An 18,428-nucleotide genomic window follows, 5' to 3' on the forward strand; every position below is an offset into this window, starting at 1 on the left:
GCCTGCAATGGCAGCTGAACAGCGTAGCTTCCCGTCAGCTCAGAACTCTGACCTCCCCGTGGGTGCTGGGCAGGCGCAGGGGGCAGACGGGATGGCGGCCCTGGTCCTGCGCCCTGGTCCTGCCTGCAGAGCGTACTGGAGGATGAATCGCAAGTCAGTGCTGGCAGCTCCGGACTGTGGGAGCTGTAGCTGTGCCGCCTTCACCTGCTGTGTTTTCCCCTGGATGCGCGGCGGTAGCAGGGCCTGGGAATGCAGGAAGTCGCTTTACCCTGAGCCCTTGAGAGCTGCAGTCCTGTTTAACCCCTGAAACCGCTGCCTCAGGTTCTCAGCTGCCTCCGGTTCTCCGCCGCCTTCTTTTGCTGATTAGGCAATCAGGGCAGGGCACGAGGCAATGAGCCACGTACCGGAGGACACACAGCTCCGGTTGCCAGGGCCAGGCCCCGAGGGAGGGCAGGAAGCCAGCTGGTACCCGTCTGAGGTGATTTGAGAAAAGTCTAGGGGCTGTCGTGCTTGTCACAGTGTGCTTGGACTAGGACCCGGGTCTGGGCTTCCCGGTCAGGGGACCCTCCCGGTGAGGAGCGTGGCCGGCGCTGTGCGCTTGGCGTGCCCATGTGGGCAGCTCTGTGGTGATTCTGCAGGGCGCCCTCGTGGGCGTCCCTCCCCTTCTCCTTGGCTGTCTCTGTGTGAGAAGAGGGCAGAGGAATAGGCCTTAGTCTGGCTCGGTGAACCTGCATTTTTGAGTAAATAATAGGGCAGAAGAAACAATCAGATACGCATTTGTCTCCGGTGAGTAGAGGGTTAGGTGCTGAGTACTTTTGTCCTGCACCTGTGAAGGCGTAAAACTGCAGGTGACGTCGGCCCCGGTGCGTCTCGGCCTCAGAGGAGCCTGGCTGATCTTCATGAACAGCCCCCTTTCCTCCCTGGGTCTCCCTGGGGGACTTTTGGGAGTGGCCAGGATGCTTGCCTCCCAGGCAGGCTGGGATCCGCCTCCTTGCGGGGGTCCGGCCTCAGACCTGCAGCGTCCGACTCTGGTCTGTGGCCCTTTGCCTTCAGGGGTCATCCCTTCCTCCGCAGACTAATACCAACAGTTGTATTTTGCATCTAGGGTGGGGTAGAGATGAGTATTATCCAGGTTGGATTCATGATGCTGTATTCATTACGCCTGTTCACTTCTTTCCTGACTTTAAAGGAAACTAAAATGGAACCATTTCTGGGGCCCCTGAAGGTAGAGCGTCATGGCCCCAGGCCCTGCCTGGCTCTTGCTCAGAGGCTGGGTGACCACTGGGCATGTGAGCATGCTGAGGGTGGAGAGTGAGGGTGCAGGCTGGGGCTCAGGTGGGCCCTGGGCGGAGAGACTGGGAGACGGCAGCCAGAGAGACCTGGGTTCGGCCTGCCGCCCGCTGGGTGTGTGACCGAGAGTCCCTCTTGGCCCTGTGTCCCTCTCTGGTGCAGTGGCCTGACACCGACTCACCCAGGAGGTCTCTCTGGTCAGCAGCAATGCACGAACCCCAGGCAGGGATGGCACATAGCAGGTATTCAGCTGGTGATCAGTGAAGTCACATAAAGACGCCCAGGCCCGAACCCAGGTGGAACGGCACACCGGACAACTTGTTGCCAAATTCCTCCTAAGGTTGCCAGAAAGCGGTCTCGGTCCAGACCCCAGGAAAGAATCCTGGTGAGTCCACAGAGTAAAGCGAAAGAAAGTATGTGAGAGACGCAGAGAAACGAAAGGCTGGCGGCCCCACAGCAGAGCGGCAGCCTGGGCTCTTCGTTGGCTCTTTTATGGTCATGATTATCTGCTGCTCGAGGGGTAGACTGTTCGAGTTTTTGTGGGGGAGAAGGGTGAGCCGTTCCAGGAACTGAGGGTCTCACCCTTTTTAGACCATATGGGGTAAATTCCTGATGTGGCCATGGCATCTGTAGACGCTCACGGCACAGCGGGGAGTGTCTTCTAGCAGCGAATGCATTGTAATGAGCATATAATGAGCTGTGTGGATGACTAGAAGTCACTTGTTGCCATGGTGGTTTTGGTGGGAGTTGGCCGGCTTCTCTACTGCATCCTGTTTCATCAGCAGAGTCCCTGTGACCTGTGACCTGTACTGACCTCTCTCGTCTCGTGACTTGGAATGCCTTAACTGTCTGGGAGTGCAGCCCAGTAGGTCTCAGCCTCACCTTACCCAGCCCCTGTTCAAGATGGAGTCTCTCTGGTTTGAATGGCTCTGACACTAAGTCAGGTGACCCAGTGAGCCTGGACCGTCCCTGGGTTCTGCCTGAGGTTCTGCGGTGATTATGCATCAGGCCCCTTGCTCCCAGAACCACCCCATTTGGACGCCAGCTGCCAGCACAGCACCTGCTTACCAGCCCTCTTCACAGAGGCGAGGGAGCCAGAGGAGGGCACGGAGCCAGGAGCCGGGGGAGCTGCGGGGCCGTCTTTGGATGCTTCCCCCCATCTTTAGAAATAGCAGCATCCACATTTGCAAGCCTCTGCTGTTTGTTCCAGTTACAGTTGATTTGCCTGATGACTGTGCCATCTGTTCCTGCCTGGTTCGGACTCGGTCGCTTCTGAGCAGTCCCCTCTAGGTGGCCTCGGGATGGGGAGGAGTCAGCAGTATGGGGCTGGGTGCATCCCTGCAGCCGGGGCAACACCCAGGCCCAGGCCCGAACCCAGGCAGAGCAGCACTCTGCATCTGGAAATAAATACTGAGGTGCAAACGCGCCCACCTGGGGCAGGTCCACGGGTTACTGTTTTCTCTCATGCCGGAAGTGGTTCCTGCTGGCAACAACTCCCCATGGGCAGTTGGAAGCTCTTAGCCCCGGTAGGGATCCCCTTAGCAGTCACAAGAGCCTTCGCCTGCTGCGAAGAAGCCAGGGAGCCGTGCCCAGGCAAGGAACTGAAAGGAGAGGTGCAGACAGGCTGGGAGTGGTCGGGCAGAGCCCTCAGGTTCTCCTTGGTAGGAATTTGAGGTGGGAGAGGCTGTGCCCTATTCCACACCTTCAGCGTAGGTTACAAGGAAAGTAAGTCTCACAGATTCTCCCATCAGCCTGGTATTTACTGAGCATGTGCTTACAGACACGCAGGCACGAGCGGGTCGGTTCCACACCTGGTCTGTGAGCTCCACGTGGTCCCAGCACTTGGCACTGCTAGGAGGGTGTTTTGTGTGTCAGCCCCGTGGAGCTCATTCAGGGAAAGCACATCAGCTGGACAGGGGCTCGGGCCACCGGAATCCTCGAATCAGTGTCTGCACACGGGACCAGCCAGAGACCCAGCTCTGGGCACCGTTCCCAAGACCACAGGAGCAAGGCCTCACCCCGCTATATCCTGCTCTTCAAAGGTGGACGGTGCTAAGATGTGTGAGCCAGGTGACATAGCTGCACTTTAACCAGTGAATGCCTATTTCTCCCATCCCTTATGCTTAGAAAAAAGCTGAGAATTTTACTGTTTATTTTTCCTGATATCGGTCATGCCAGTTAGCAAGCCTTGGGCGTCGGTGGAGACGCAGCCAGGCAAGTGTCCTTGGGGTAGCTGTCCCAGGCTTGTGGCAGCGCGGCCTTCCTGGGGTCTGCACTGGCCACCCCTGGGTGGGGTCCTCAGTTATGGCAGGGCATTGCCCAGCTCGTCTGTAAGTGCATGCTCAGTGCCCAGGCAGATGTGTGCACCCATCCTAGAGAGTGGCAACTTCTAGGTCCCAGAGCCCCCTAGGCTCAGGAGCAAGTGAGGGATCATCCTGTGTGTCGGGGCTAATGTGAGTACATCTGGGGACATCTGCAGGGCCACGAGGGCATTTGTTCCAACCTGACCCCCCACACACCCAGCCTGCTGATGCAGGTGTGCTGCCATGCTGCCGGGTAGAGCAGCACCACAGCCAGCACCCACAGCCAGCAGCCATCAGTAGGTGTGCCCATCAGCCCCGGCTGCTGAAGAGCTTTTAAGTACCATCTGCTTTTAAAGTGTGAGATTTTCCAGTGAAATGAAGGTTCCCTGTGTGTCTGAGGCTGTTCTTGCATTGCTATACATTGCCATAAAGGAATACCTGAGGCTGGGTCCTTGATGAAGGTTATGAAGGTAATTTATGAAGGTGTCAATGGCTCACAGTCCTGCCGGATGTACAGGAGGCTTCTGGGGAGGCCCTGGGAAACTTAAGAGTCAGGCAGAAGGTGAAGGTGGAGCAGGCGTGTCACGTGCTGAGAGCAGGAGCAAGAGGGTGTGGGGAGGTGCCAGGCTCTTCAACAGCCAGACCTGTGTGAACTTGGAGAGGTGCTCGTTATGACAAGGACTGTGCCAAGCCGTTGGTGAGGGATCTGCCCCCAGGACCCCGGCACCTCCTGCCAGGCCCCACATTTCCACAGGAGCTGTGGTGGAGAGGACACCCTGCTGTTCCTGGGAAACCAGAAGCTTTGCCTTCGGTGGCTGCTACCGGCCGAGGCACCTGCCCCTTTGGATGCAGCCTGTTGCTGCACTCACCATGCCACCCCAAGTCCCTGCAGGCCTGCCTGCCCCTGTCCTGCCCCTGCCCCTGTCCCTGCTGGCACCCCTGCTGGCCTCCATGCAGGGCTGCAGCCACATGGAGATCTGCCGTGGCGCTTCAGTCCCCCCCTGGGACCTCGCCACCTGAGGTGTGAGGAGCAGTTGGCAAGAGGGAGCTGGGCAGAGCCGGTGTCCCTAAAACCCCTGGCCCAGGGTTTCTGCTGCCCCCTTGAAGAAGCAGAGCAGTGGGGCTGGGACATCACCCTGCTCCACATCTCATGTTGAAATATAGCCCCTAGTGTCAGAGGCGGGACCTGGCAGGAGGTGCCTGGGTCCTGGGGATGGGTCCGTCGTGAACAGCACACACTGGCCCTGTCCGGTGACCTCTTCAAGAGAAACACCCTCAGGGAGGAGGCGGCAGTTGGGAGCCTTGGGAAATTTCTCAGACTTCAAGAAGGGAGTGACTTTGTGTCACCAAAGGGCATGGAGTCTCCTGTGCAGTGAGCCTGGGTGGGCGAGGGCACTGTGGGAGGGGCTCTGGGCGAGCCGGCCCTCACTGCTGCCCACAGGCCTCCTGTTCTTGGCACCCCTCAGAACGGGGGTATGTCCCTGGAGCCAGGATGTCCCTGGGGAACCTGCAGGGAATTCGAGGACAGTGGCTACTGCTCTGCTGAGAATACCAGTGTCCCTGCTGTTGCTGATGCTAACTCTGCATCTGCAGCTCCCAGTGCTAACCCCAGATGATACCAGTCCTCCTGCAGGTGGTAATGGTGATACTGCTGCTGCTAGTGCAAATAATGCCAACATTGCTGCTGCTAATACTGATACTAGCAGCACTGTTCCTACACCACTGCTCACACCAGCGCTGTTTCTACAAAAAATATGACTGCTGCTATTGCTACCGCTGCTGATAATGCCCTTTAATACCAAAGCAAGGCTGCCACTGCTGCCAGTCATGAAAATGCCAGTACCACTGACGCTGGCACGGTGGGTCGGTCCGGTCCCAGTGCTGTCACGTGATAGCAGCTGCTCCCGTGCGCCGCTGCGCTGACGGCAGCTCCGTGTGCTCAACCTTCCATTGCGGCCACTTTTCTGAGCACCAGCCATCCTTGCACCCATCCTAGGAGCAGCTCTGTCATCCTGGCTGTCTCACAGAGGACAGAACTAACCTCTGCCAGGCGCAGCCCTGGCCGCTCACGGGCTCTCTGGCCCCAGGGCTTCCTGCCTGGCCTGTCGCCCCGCTGCCCCAGCTGGGGAATGCTCAGGCCTTCTGCCACTCCTCTCCCTCCTGCTCATGGCCCAGTGACCCCAAGCCTTGGCCTCAGAGGGAAGGGGAGTCCGGCCCTGCTGGGGGAGTCTGGCCTCGGGGCCCGGGTATTGAGTCTGTGGCACTGGGGCTTGGGCACTGGTGTGGACCTGGGTGGTGTGGCCTTTTCTCACCCGTGGTCACGCACTGTGTCATCACAGGCCTGGGTGTTCATCAGGGCCGGGTTCCCTCTCCCACGGGAACCTCAGCTCTAGGTGTCCTGCGAGTCTGTGCTCCAGGCCCCGCTCTGTGCATAGAGGAGGCAGGCCCTCCGGCAGGCTGGAGCTGGCCCTCCTTTACCCACCAGCCCCTGTGAGGGGTCTCGGGGCCTCCTTGGTGGGCCACCCTGATGGCTGCCCCTCCACCCAAGTTCTGTCTCCCTTGGACAGAGATGACCTGGTTCATCTCTAACCCAAGGGTGCACCACAATTTCTGTGCATAGATTTGTTTACCCACAGCTCACTGCAATCCACCACAAGCTGTTGGCTGCCCACCCTGTGCCAGATCCTGAACTAAGGGCTGAGGACAGACTGACAGGCCAGGCCAAGGGGCTGACCTCGGGAAGCACCCTCATGGCCCACACAGGTACAGGACTCGCCAGGCCCTGGGGCCCAAACTGCAGAGACGGTGCAGCTCCTGCTCAGTGCCCCCCACCCCCGTCATTTCTGGGAGTCCCGTGGAACCATGGGACAGCAGGCAGCCTGCCCTCTTCCCTCTGTAGTGCCTGCGACCCACCCTCCTGTGAGCTGAAGCAGACAGCCCGCAGCCTGCTGGCCTCTGCCTAGGCGCATATCAGAGGTAGAACCCAAGGTAGGCTCCGAGACCTCAGCTGCCCTCAGCCCCCTTGATGGCGTACAACCTCCCCAAAGGTCAGCCGTTCACGTGGCACCTTTCATGATTTTCCCTGTCTCTGCATGCTACCTGTATTCTTAGTTCCTATTGTTTAAAATCTGTTCACATCTGAAAACTTTATTTTGAAGTAATTTTAGATGCATGGGAGTTTACAAAAACAGCAGGGAGCGTTCTCATGGCCCTTCTTCTGGCTGCCAGGTGGTGGCATCTTCCATAGCCAGACTGCCCTCAGACCTGGGAAGCTGCATGGGGCTGCACCGGAGCGTGCCGCCTGCTGCTGGGAGGTCACTTGCTTTCACCAGTGTTTACAGCTACTCTTTTTTTTTCTGTATAGTTCTATGGTATTCAGTGGCATATACAGATTCTTGTCACCACCACCACCGTCAGGTATACAGACGGCTCTGTCACCAAGACACTCCCTCATGGGAGCCTTCCTAGTCACACCCTCCCCAACCCGAAACCCTGAAAACTGCTGATCTGTTCTTCATTGCTGTCATTTTATCATTTCAACATTGTTGCATGAAAAATCTATTCACTGTTTTTTTTTTTTTTTTGAGACAGAGTCCCACTCTTGTTGCCCAGGCTGGAGGACAGTGGCTTGATCTTGGCTCACTGTAACCTCCGCCTCCTGGGTTCAAGCGTTTCTCCTGCCTCAGCCTCCCAAGTAGCTGGGACTACAGGCATGTGTCACCCTGCATGGCTAATTTTGTATTTTTAGTAGAGACTGGGTTTCACTATGTTGGCCAGGCTGGTCTGGAACTCCTGAGCTCAGGGGAGCCTCCCACCTCGGCCTCCCAAAGCGCTGGGATTACAGGCATGAGCCACTGCGCCCGGCCTATTCACTTTTTTAGTTAGGTCATTTGCATAGACATGATGTCAAGGAATGGGTGTGCCAGGGACATGTTCCTTGATGCACGTTAGAATGAACGCGTGACTATTAAACGTCCTGCTCCTTCACACCCGGGGAAGGCTTTGTGAGTGCCTCAGGGGTGCCGGGGGGCTCATTGGCTCACACAGGTGAGCTTAGGGCCCTTTGGGGTCCAGCCTGGCCTGCAGCAGGCAGTAGCAGCTGTTCCCTGGCCGCCCTGTGGGCCCGTCACTCTGTCTTAAGGGTGGAACCAGCAGATCCAGAGCCCCCACCAGCCCCGCAAGCCCCCGAAGCCCCAGAAGCCGAGTGGTCATCCCACCTGCAGACCCCGAGTTTGGGGTCAGAGCTGTCCCCAGGCTTGGGTTCCCTCCAAAGCTTTCCATGTCGTGCCCGGGAGCCTCCCATTTTTAGCTGTGCGCCTTTCTCGGTAGACAACAGCCGGCTTGGCCAAGCCCATTCAGCTTTTTAAAGAAGAATACCACTGATTTCTTTTAATGAACCAAATAAATTAATTATAGGCTTTGGATTTGTTAGGTTTATTTTAGAAATCCATGATCTGAGCCATAAACAGCGCTTCATTCTGGACAAAGGAGCTGAGAAGGCTGCTGCCTGTGGAGGGTGGTGGGGGAGGCGATGGATGAACAGGAGGGGGAGGAGTGAAGGGGGAGGGGCACGGGGGGCATTGCCAAGCCCTTAGCTCAGGTCCCAGGAAACAGGCAGGCAAAGCCCTGCCCTCGTGGGGCTGACATGTCAGTGGGGAAATGTCGGTGTCGCCAGCCCCATGGGTGTTGAACAATGAGAACACATGGACACAGGGAGGGGAGCACTACACACTGGGGTCCGTTGGGGGGAAATGGGGGAGGGACGGGGTGTGGGGAGGTGGGGAGAGAGAGCATGGGGAGAAATGACAGATACAGATGAGGGGAAGGAAGGCAGCAAATCACACTGCCATGTGTGTACCTATGCAACAATCTTGCATGTTCTTCACATGTACCCCAAAACCTAAAATGCAATAAAAAAAAGAAAAAAAATAATTCTGTAAATGGGATTTTCCCAGCTATCATAAAATAAGGAGTGGCAAGAAAGCGGCCTTGCATGCAGACCTGACAAGCCATCCCCTGAGGGGCGCGGTACCCACAGCTTAGGGCTCGCCTCTTTTCACTGATTCAGCAAACGCTCTCTCAGCACCTGCTGGGTGCTGGGTCCATGCAGAGCAGCGACAGTGTCCATGAGCCAGAAAGCAGAGGCTCAGGGCCTGGAGTGTAGTTGTGGACACAGATGAGAAACAGCCCAGGAGCTAACGCAGTGCCGGGGGTCGGTCAGCGTGGTTGAGAAAGGAAGCCGGTGTGGGAAGGTAGAGCCCGCCCTCTGGAGACCCCTCTGTGCTGTGCCTTCTGTGATGGGTGCCAGAAACCCATCTCAGGAGACCACGTCTCACGTGGAGCTGGAGTCCCAGGGCAGCAGGGAGCGGGGCTTTGCCCATGAACCCCTGACCTGGGAGGAAGCACACCCGGGTCAGTGATGTCCTGAGACTGGACCCCGCCCAGGCCCGTCCTGCCCCAAGGAAGGAGCTTTGCTGGGCTGCCCCTTTCTTGTGTGTGTCCCCAGGTGGTGCTTGCCCTCCCCAGGGCTCCCGAGGTGTGTTCGTGTTGTCTGCAAATGCAGCAGTGTGGCTGACTGAACGTAGCAGATAGAGATCCCTCACTGCTCAAGTGTCGTTCTTAAGGGTTCCGCGGTCCCGGGGGCACGCGCCCTGGATGAGAAAAATGGCATCCCTGAATCGGTGGGACGGCACCTGAGCCGCTCCCCTGAGTCTACACCGTGTCACAGTCTCATACGCCAAGTTCCAAACAGCGCTAGCAAAGCCTGCCAACTGCCAAGTGCCTGGGCTGCACGCTCAGCCCAGAACAATCTCCGGCTGGCTGCAAGCTGAGTGTTTGCAGGATTTCTTGGCACCTGTGGTTTCTCACGTTGGCCAGCAGCCAGGTGGCACGAGAAGCTGGCTTTATAGGCACTGCTCTCCCGTGGAGGTGGGCGGTGGCCCCGGCTGCACACGTAACTCGCAGACACGTGCACACACGGTAGGAGCTCATATGCATATGCACACTCACGACACAGGCGTCTTCACAGACACAGCGTGTGTGCATGTACACACACACTCGCCTCTGTGCACACATGCAACACGTGAACATGCGCACACACACTTCCACCACCCAGTCCCGCTGCTGACCCCTGTCCTGCCTCTGCCGCGCAGTCCAAGGTGCGAGAGCTGGAAGAGAAATGCCGGACTCAGAGTGAGCAGTTCCATTTGCTGTCCCGGGACCTGGACAAGCTCCGGCAGCACGCCGGGAAGGTCGACCTGCCGGGCGGCAGCGCGGTGGCCCCCCTGGACGTCTGCACGGCCCCCGGCAAGGCTTTCCCGCAGTTCGTGAATGGCCTAGCCACCTCCCTCGGCAAAGGTAAGCGCCTCGAGCTCCGCCTTGGCTGTGGTGGGGAAAGAATGACTGTTGGCTGCCTGCAAGGCTGTGCACGAGGGAAGCTGGTTTGGTGACAGCCGGCGGAGCGGACGGGGACCTGCCACCACAGTGGGCAGGATGAGAACAGGGCTGCTCACATCCCTGGATGCACGGTGCACCCAGCACCTCACGGGCACCCACACATGGTGGCCCACACATTTTCCTACCTGTAAAATGGGCCCATTTTACAGATGAGAAAAACCAAGGCACCAGCGTGGGTCATACAGACGCTGATGAAGGCTCAGTCTAGGATCTGAACCCAGTCTGGCTGTAGAGTCTACCCTGGCAAGCACTCCACGAGGACTTCCTGGCCGGGTGCCCCCACTGTTCTGTGGGGCTCGTTTCTCCGTGTTGCTTGTTTTTCCTTCCTTCTCGTCTCTGCAACCTGTCGGTGATGTGAGGACAGGCTTAGAGCTTCTGTTCCAGCAAAGGCGGCAGCGAACGTAAGCCCTCAGCCGCCACAGTCCTTCTCAGAGGTAGGGTGGGAGAACTGGTCGCAGGCAGAACAATCACAGGTGTCCTTTAACCAGACCCCGGGGCAGATCCACATCCAGGCACCTCCGGGATGACGAGGATGCAGAAGTGACAGGCTTCATGCCGGGCTCTGCCCGCCTATTTAAGAAGTTGGTTTTAAAAAAAATAGGGGAGATGAGCATCTGAACCTCACTGTGGAATTCTGTAAAATATAACTTGCAAATTTCCCCTAGTTCTTATTAGAACATATGAAAGTACCTTGGGTACTTTTTCTCATTAAAGTAAGGAGATGCCACTTGTGTCTTGCTAGAAAACATTCTCCTGCCTCTCTCCTCTTCCCACGCCTCCCCACGCCTTCCCGTCTGGTCCATGCATCAGTGAGAATGCGGGGCGGGGTGAGTGGCCGAGGCGCGGGAGGCCAGCGGGCAGGGCCAGGGTCCAAGCACGCCGTTGCTCACCTCCAGGCACTTGGGACGCCCGGGCTGCATGCCGTACCCAGGTTGCGACGTTGAGAGCTCCTGCTGGCTGGCAGATGATGCTCGGGGAGCCTCTGATCCAGACAATTCAAGCCGACCGGGTGACAAGGTGGACGGTGACCTGGGCTCTTTGGATGGTCCTGGAAGGCAGCTGCCGAGAAACCACACTTGAGCCATGAAAGCTGAAGGGTGGAGGAAAACGAGACAGTTTCAGTTCTTTCCTGGGGAAAACAGAGCTCACGTGCAGGCTCCCCACACGCTCTCCCTCCTGCGAAGGGCCACACAGAGCCCTGCACCAGGCAACACGAAATGCAGGCTTCTGCCCGGAGAAACCCAGTGACACTCAAGTCCAGAGTTTTTCCTGGGGGCTGCTCGCACAGGCGCCACAGCCACCGAAGCCCCAGGCTCACAACAGGAAAGCAGGTGCTCGGCTTAAGCTGTGCACTGTGCACAAGCCGGGACTGGTGAGCGCCTCCATCAGTCAGGGGACAGCTTCTTCCAGTGTCGGGGACATTTCAGAAGCTGAGTTCCTGACAGCAGCCGGTGACCACCTTGCAAGCTGGACCTTCTGAAAGCGGCAGGCCCAGGCCTGCCGGGTGAGCCCGAGGCCACACAGCATGTGAATGTGGGACCCCCAGCGAAGCTCCCGGGTCAGGGAGACGGGAACAGTGTGGAAGGAATCTGATGAACAATGGTGGAAATGCACACTCAGTAAGACCAGAAACACCACAGCGGTACCGACCGTGCCTTCACTAAGCCAGGGCCACCTGGCTGAGGGTGGGTGTGTGCCACACCTCTGTTTCCTCGCAGGCCAGAAGATGCACCCTCCTAATTAACCCAGTTCCTTTGATCACCATTTCCTCACCCACTGGGGTCCCCTAGCATGGCCCATGCCCATCTCCCCTGGCATTGCCCTGGCACTCTCCTCACAGTGCTGTGTCACTTATGGCAGCAGATGCCAGTGTCTCAGAGAGCTGCCCTGTGCTGCCCGGAACCCCACCAGAGCGCTCCTTCCCGCAGACGGCGCAGGCCTCGGCTCAGGGTCCCCTCTTGTCTTATTATTTTTTCCCCCCACTCTCTGAGTGTGTTCACTTGTTTTTGTACATTTTTTCCAACTTTGAGGTAGAGTGGATAATTAGAAATCATATATATTTAAGGTGCACGACTTGATCCGATGTAATATAAGATCAGTTGTGAAATGATCACCACAGCCAAGCTAATTAACATGTCTGCCTCCCACCCACCTCCTCACGTGGTTACCTTTACTTTTCGTGGTGAAACCCTTCAGACCTGCCTCCTTGACAAATTTCAAGTCTACAATCCAGCACTCTTTTTTTTTTTTTTTCGGTTGGAGTCTCACTCTGTCGCCCAGGCTGGAGTGCGATGATGCGATCTCAGCCCACTGCAACCTCCACCTCCTGGGTTCAAGCCATTCTCCTGCCTCAGCCTCCCGAGTAGCTGGGATGACAGGTGTGCACCACCACACCTGGCTAATTTTTGTATTTTTAGTAGAGATGGGGTTTCACCATGTTGGCTGGTCTCAAACTCCTGACCTCAGGTGATCTACCCGCCTCGGCCTCCCAAAGTGCTGGGATTACAGGTGTGAGCCACGTGCTGGCCTGCAATCCAGTATTCTAGCTGCATTCCCGTTTCTGTGCAGGAGCTCCCCAGAGCCTACGCATCCTGTGCCTCCAGCCAGCAGCCCCGCCTGGCCCCTGCTGCCCACTGTTCTGCTCCCTGCTTCCGCGCGTTGGGCTTGTGGAGGTTTCGCGTGTGAATGGGGCCGCCCATGCCCCGTGCCTCTCTGTGCCTGGATTACTCCACTTAGCTTAGAGTCCTCAGGTCTGTCGTGCCGTCGTCAGGGCAGGATGTCCTTCTTTCCTAAGGCCGGATGACGTCCCATCGTTTCATATCCGTATTTTCATCCGTTCATCTGCCGCCTGTCTTCCTCCCACGCTGATCTGAGAGAGCAGCTGGAAGACGCAGGGCTGGTCACCAGATAGAGAAGGATCCCGGGCAGACGTGCCGTCACTTACCGGTGCTTTCACCCAGGGCTCCTCTGGCCAGAGGCTGGCGTGGGCCATGAAGGGACTCGGGTTCGGTATGCGGAGGCACCTCTGGCATGGCAGAGGCTCTGAAGTCGGCATGTGAGGCCCCCGTTGCACATGGACCTGCCCCTGGGAAGCTCTAGGAAGGGAGTGTGCTGGGGAGGGGTGTGGTCCCCTGTCCCCGCCTGCCCCTGCCACAGCCAGTTTTTCTTCCGGTATGAGAGATGGGTTTTTGTTTAGTTAAACACCAGACACAACCATTGATTTGGGATTAGCCGTACTTTTCTGGAAAACACCTATTTTGAAGCATTACCGTCATGAGAGCGCAGCGTTTGCATCCTGAGGGCCGGTGGGCACCAGCCCCGCTCGAAGGCGCTGCACGTTCTGTTTCTCATCTCACGCTCTCTTCTCAGGCACTGTGGCGGATAAAAGCTGCCCTGGGATTACATTCGTTTTCCCTGGAGAGTCGGGTTGGTGTAAGTTCAGCATGCATACGAGGTGACTGCTGTCTTCACGTCACCGTCGTCAGCTGTGCTGTTGCGGGCAGGAACGCCCGAGGACATTGTTTCCTGTCGGCAAGTGTCCTGGCCACTGTGTGGGGAGGAGCAGTGGCTTGCCCGCAAGTGGAGCCTGCCACTCCAGGTTCACTGGCCCAGGTGTCGCTTGTGGAGCGCAGGGGAGGCAGCAGTGGCGGGGGCTGGGGGAGCCCTGCAGCAGGCCTGCTCTCGGCCGGGTTCCGGAGGCTTCTGGGAGCGGAATCGTTGGATACTCACTTTGCACGTGTGACACGCCACGCCACGTTACCGTGAAGAAAACAGGGTCCCGCCTTCCAGGACTGGATGCTCTCACAGGGGCCCCGTGGCAGGGCTGCCCAGCTGTCCTGCCGGTCCCTCCTTCAGCCTGGGGCTGTGGGGCCTGCAAGGGGGGCCTCCCAGGGCAACCGTTACTGCAACACTCCTCATGGTGTTCGGAATCATTTTACACTTCCCAATTTGGACTCGGCAATTTATATTCATCAGTGAGGTGACTGTCGTGATGTGATGGCTACAGAGGGCCAGGGGACCCCAGAGGAGGCGTCACCCCAGTGGCGCAGAGCCTGGGAAGGAAGCAGCTACAACGTGCTCACACCTGGAGCCTGGTGAAAGTGCCGTGCGGCCGTCTGACACCCAGGCCAGTGACAGTCACGGCGCCCACCGCTCCCTTCCAGGCTGCGGGGCAGGGCTCAGCTGCCCCTGAGGACAAAGCGGGATGGAACAGGATGGGAGGAGAACCCCTTCAGTCCTTGCACCTCTGTTGTCAAGAGTATTTTTTGGCCACAAACCCACCCCTTTGGCCAGTTAGGACTCACCGGGCCATCAGTAACAGCAAAGCCAGCCTGCAGTGCTGTGAGCAAAAGGGACTCTGTCCTCTGGAGCAAATGAAGAGCCAGGAGATGCCTTCAGGTACATCTCGAACCAGGGGCTCCAAACCCGTCGCCAGGATCCGGTTTCGCTCCGTCTCGCTGCGGGCAGGCGCCATCCTCACGTGAGCGCTCCTCTTCCAGGTGCAGGAGGTCTGCGGCGTCCCCGAGCCTTGCGGCTGCTCAATTTTTAACCGGGGGAAGGAGCAGCCTCTTTGCCGTCAACTCTCCTTCAATTCCCTCTGCCTGTCCTCGTCCTGTGTCCCCAAACAAGCATTACAGCCAGGGTGACTCTGCCCACTGGACGGGCCCAGAGCTAGGGTGGGGTCACACCAGCCTACGTTGATGGGGAGCAGGAGATGGATGGACCCCAAAATGAATCTCAGTGGCTGATGTCAAAAGGGGAAAGCTACCCGGGTAGGCAAATGAGCAGTGCACCTTTACCATCTTACTAGTTTTTCAACTTGTTTTTGATGTTCATGGCCAGGTCAGGAGAGCGCGATCGGAAGCGCCTCAGCGACCCGTGAATATATCCGGCCCCTTCCGCAGCCCGGTGACAGGCCGGAGTCTCTCTCCGCCAAGCCCACCTTCCAGTCGAGATCCGCTAGCCCAAGATGCAGATCTGAGTCCGATGTGAGTGCCGCCCGAGGGGCCATCCGCCCACCTGCCCGCCCACCTGCATGCCCGCCCATCTGCATGCCTGCCTGCCCGCCTACCTGCCCGCCCACCTGCATGCCCGCCCATCTGCATGCCTGCCCGCCTGCCTACCTGCCCGCCCACCTGCATGCCCGCCCATCTGCATGCCTGCCCGCCCGCCTGCGCCGGGGCGTCTGGGGTGGACGTTGGCCATTCTGTCCGTTTTTCCTTCCCTGCCCTCCTCCCTCTCTTCCTTCTGGCTGGTTCTTCCCTTCACCCCTGTTAATTCCCTGGCCTATGTGTGGGACACGGGGGCCCTGCTGTGAACACAGGTGACGTCCCTGCTCTAGTGGGGGAACACTGGCAAGGCAGCGCTGAGAAAAGCGCATCCCATCCAGGAGCGCGAGGATGTTGCGGTGAAGCCGCTGATGCAGAGATGGCCGGGAGGGGCCTGTCGGGGGCAGGGGGACCCTAGGTGCTTTGATAGGAAGGGGCTGGTGTGGCTGGAGAGGAGGCGGGTTCAGGCACGAGCTGAGGGTGGGGCAGAGAACAGCGCTTGGCTTTTTGTCCAAGACCAAGGTGAAGCCATTGGAAGCCGTGTAGGCAGGGAGTGACATGGCCTAATTTCTGCTGAACGGCTGCTCCGGCCTGTGTGGGGAATGCACTGGGGGAGTGACAGTGGAATCACAGGGTGCGGGAGGGCGTTGTGCACATCCTGCTCGGGGTCACCCCCACCCCTGTGAGAAAAGCTCACGCCCGCTGACTCCCAGGGTCACTGTCGGAAACGCATGGCAGGGTCCCCACGCTCCACAAACCCTGACAGCAGGAAGAGAGGGTGGGGGCTGGCACTGGGCATGTCAGATGGGGAGGGCGTCTCTCCTCCGCAGACTGAGCCCCTGGAGGCCACGTGCCCAGAGCTGCATGCAGTCTCGTGTCTCCCATAGACCCCACAGGGCCTGCCTGCTGCCCCAAGTGTCTCATACCCTGAATTCTGCTGGGGAGAGGCCCTGCCTTCAAGCCTTACCTTGTTGTTTGGGGACTGGGCTCTACAAACACAGAGGGGGCCTGTGTGACTATGAGGTCTGCACCAAGGGACCACCTTCCTTTCTGGGCCCGTATGAGGGGGTGTGGGATGGCAGTGCCTCCTGGGGGTGCCACAGTCTCCAGCTGTCCCTCCCGGGGTCCGGGAAGCTGCAAGGGGCTTTCCCGTGTGCCGTGAGCATGGGATGGGATGCCTCCAGCTTCAGTAACTCTCACAGCCATTGTGTCCTTCACAGATGGAGAATGAACAGAATTCTAATACCTCAAAGCAGAGATACTCGGGGAAGGTCCACCTCTGTGTTGCCCGCTACAGGTAAGCGCAGCCCCTCTGTGCCCCCCGACCCTCTGGAGCATGGATGCTTTTGGGCAGATAAGGTGTTGGGCCTGGGAACATTGCGGGGGCTGAGAAGGCCCTTCTCCCAGGGCCGAGGAGAAGGTGGGGTTTCAGCCTGGCCTGGGGGTCGAGCAGAGTTTGGTGGACAGAGGTTGGGTGGTGCGCACGCCTCCCCGAGCTGCCGTGACAGCAGATCACAGACCTGAAACTACAGATTTCTCCTCTCGAGACCCCGGAGGCAGAAGTCTGAGATGGAAGTGTTGGCGGGGCCTCGCTCCTGAGGGCTCTGAGGAGGGGTCCTTGCGGCCTCTTCCGGCTGCCGGAGCCCAGGCGGGCCTGGCTTGCAGCTGCGCGGCTGCAGTCCCTGCCTCCGCCCCCTGCCTCCGTCCCCTGCCCCGGCGCCTCCCCGTGCCTGTCCCGTGCATTCTCCCTTCTTCCTGTAAGGATACCCGTGCCCGGACTGGAGTCCGCCCTGCTGCAGTGTGGTCTGTCCTAACTCCACCATGTTCGCAAAGGCTGTTTCCACATATGGCCCCGTTCACAGGTGCAGGGGTTTGGCCGTGAATGCGTCTTTCCAGGGGACAGGATTCAACCCACACAGGCAGCCACCGAGAGTGAAAGGGGCGTGTGTCCAGAGCCCCGACTTCCCACTGCTGAGAGTGAAAGAGGGCACGTGTTCAGCGCCCTGCACTCCCGCCGCTGAGAGTGGCAGGGGCGTGTGTCCGGCGCCGGCTCTCCCGCACCCTCACCCTCTCCCGGTGCTGCAGGCTGCATCTTGCTGCCTGACAGCCACTGTGTGGGCTTCCCCGCTGGGGCCTTTGGCGTCCGAGCTCACTGAGAAGTCACAGGGACCAGTTTTGTCCCACACACATCTCAGGTCCTCCACGGAGCCTCCGCAAAGGCGGACGTGGGCGACATGGGCCCCAGGACTGCCCTCCCTGCTCATCAGGAAAGCAAGCCGTAGCCAGCTGTGCCCACAGGTGCCCACAGGTGGACACTTAGGAGGTCGTCAGCCAGAGGCAGCAGGCCCGAGGCACCGCCATCCACCCCCATTTCTTTGCGCTCTCGAAGACCCGGCCTTCCGTCTCACAGATGCTGCAACAGCTCTGAGTGCGGGACTGGCCCGAGGCTGATCTGACGGTGGTTCAGAGGCAAATACCCCTGCCCTTTAGCTGGCATTGGGCAGCCAGAGTCCCCCAACTGGGTCTCCGCAGTCTGTTTAGAGAGCAAGCTTCAGGTTAGATGCCACCCTCACTAGATCCTTAAACTTTGTTCCTGCAGAGGGGTAGCGGTGACTCTTGATTTCAACCAATCCGCGTCCACCTCGAATACCTTTGCTTTCTCCAGTGAGAGCCATTTCCAGTGACCGGGGTCACTTTCTGCTCATTGGTACGACACCCGTTTCACCAACACAAACCCGATTCCGAGGTTCAGGTGGCAGAAGCACTGGGTGTCCGCCCCTGGACCGCGGGCTCCCCAGTTGGAGTCCAGCCCAGGCAAACGGGAGTGCCGGCTGCCTGCGGGGGCACATGCCCACCAGCCGCGCATCTGTCACAGTGCTGGAGGACCAAGACACACAGCAGTGAGAGGCAGTTGCACGCAGACGCCCAGGGCACAGTCGGCGGCGCCGGATGAAGACCCAGGCCCACGCGTGGCTCCCTCCGTCCCGTCCTTGCTGTGTGCGGAGCAGGCCCAGGGGCTGCCATCCACTGAGCCCTCAGTGCCAGCACAGGGGCCACCCAGGCTGGTGTGCTCTGGGCCTGGCACAGGCGGAGGTGGCTTCCCAGCCAAGCAGGGGCCTGGTGGGCCACCGCCACCTTCCTTTCCAATCGTGAGACTTGTCCGGTGAGGCTGCCACATGTGACCTAGGACGGCCAACTTCAGACGGCGGCTGGGCTCATGTTCCTGCCACTTCCATAGAGAGGCCGCCGCTGATTCCAGGGGAGCTACCCTAGGGCTAATGCCCGCCGAGGGCTGACCACGGCTGGTGCGGCCCCAGGGAGAGTGGCGGCA

General features: G+C 58.9%; 1 protein-coding gene across 18 annotated transcripts in view; it reads left to right on the plus strand.

Annotated features, from left to right (window-relative positions):
- RIMBP2 (RIMS binding protein 2) overlaps positions 1–18,428 on the plus strand; it is a 311,373-nt gene that overhangs the window by 241,342 nt on the left and 51,603 nt on the right. For 17 of the 18 annotated variants that reach the window (XM_074402014.1, XM_074402021.1, XM_010347625.3 and 14 more), the window contains 3 exons: positions 9,746–9,950; positions 14,892–15,037; positions 16,318–16,394. In XM_074402014.1, the coding sequence (XP_074258115.1) occupies positions 9,746–9,950; positions 14,892–15,037; positions 16,318–16,394 (428 nt within the window). Of the gene's footprint in view, positions 1–9,745; positions 9,951–10,259; positions 10,451–14,891; positions 15,038–16,317; positions 16,395–18,428 lie in introns of those variants that run through there. The other variant, XM_074402020.1, reaches the window with a different exon arrangement.

This window comes from Saimiri boliviensis, chromosome 7, assembly GCF_048565385.1.
Source record: "Saimiri boliviensis isolate mSaiBol1 chromosome 7, mSaiBol1.pri, whole genome shotgun sequence".
Lineage (NCBI taxonomy): Eukaryota > Metazoa > Chordata > Mammalia > Primates > Cebidae > Saimiri > Saimiri boliviensis.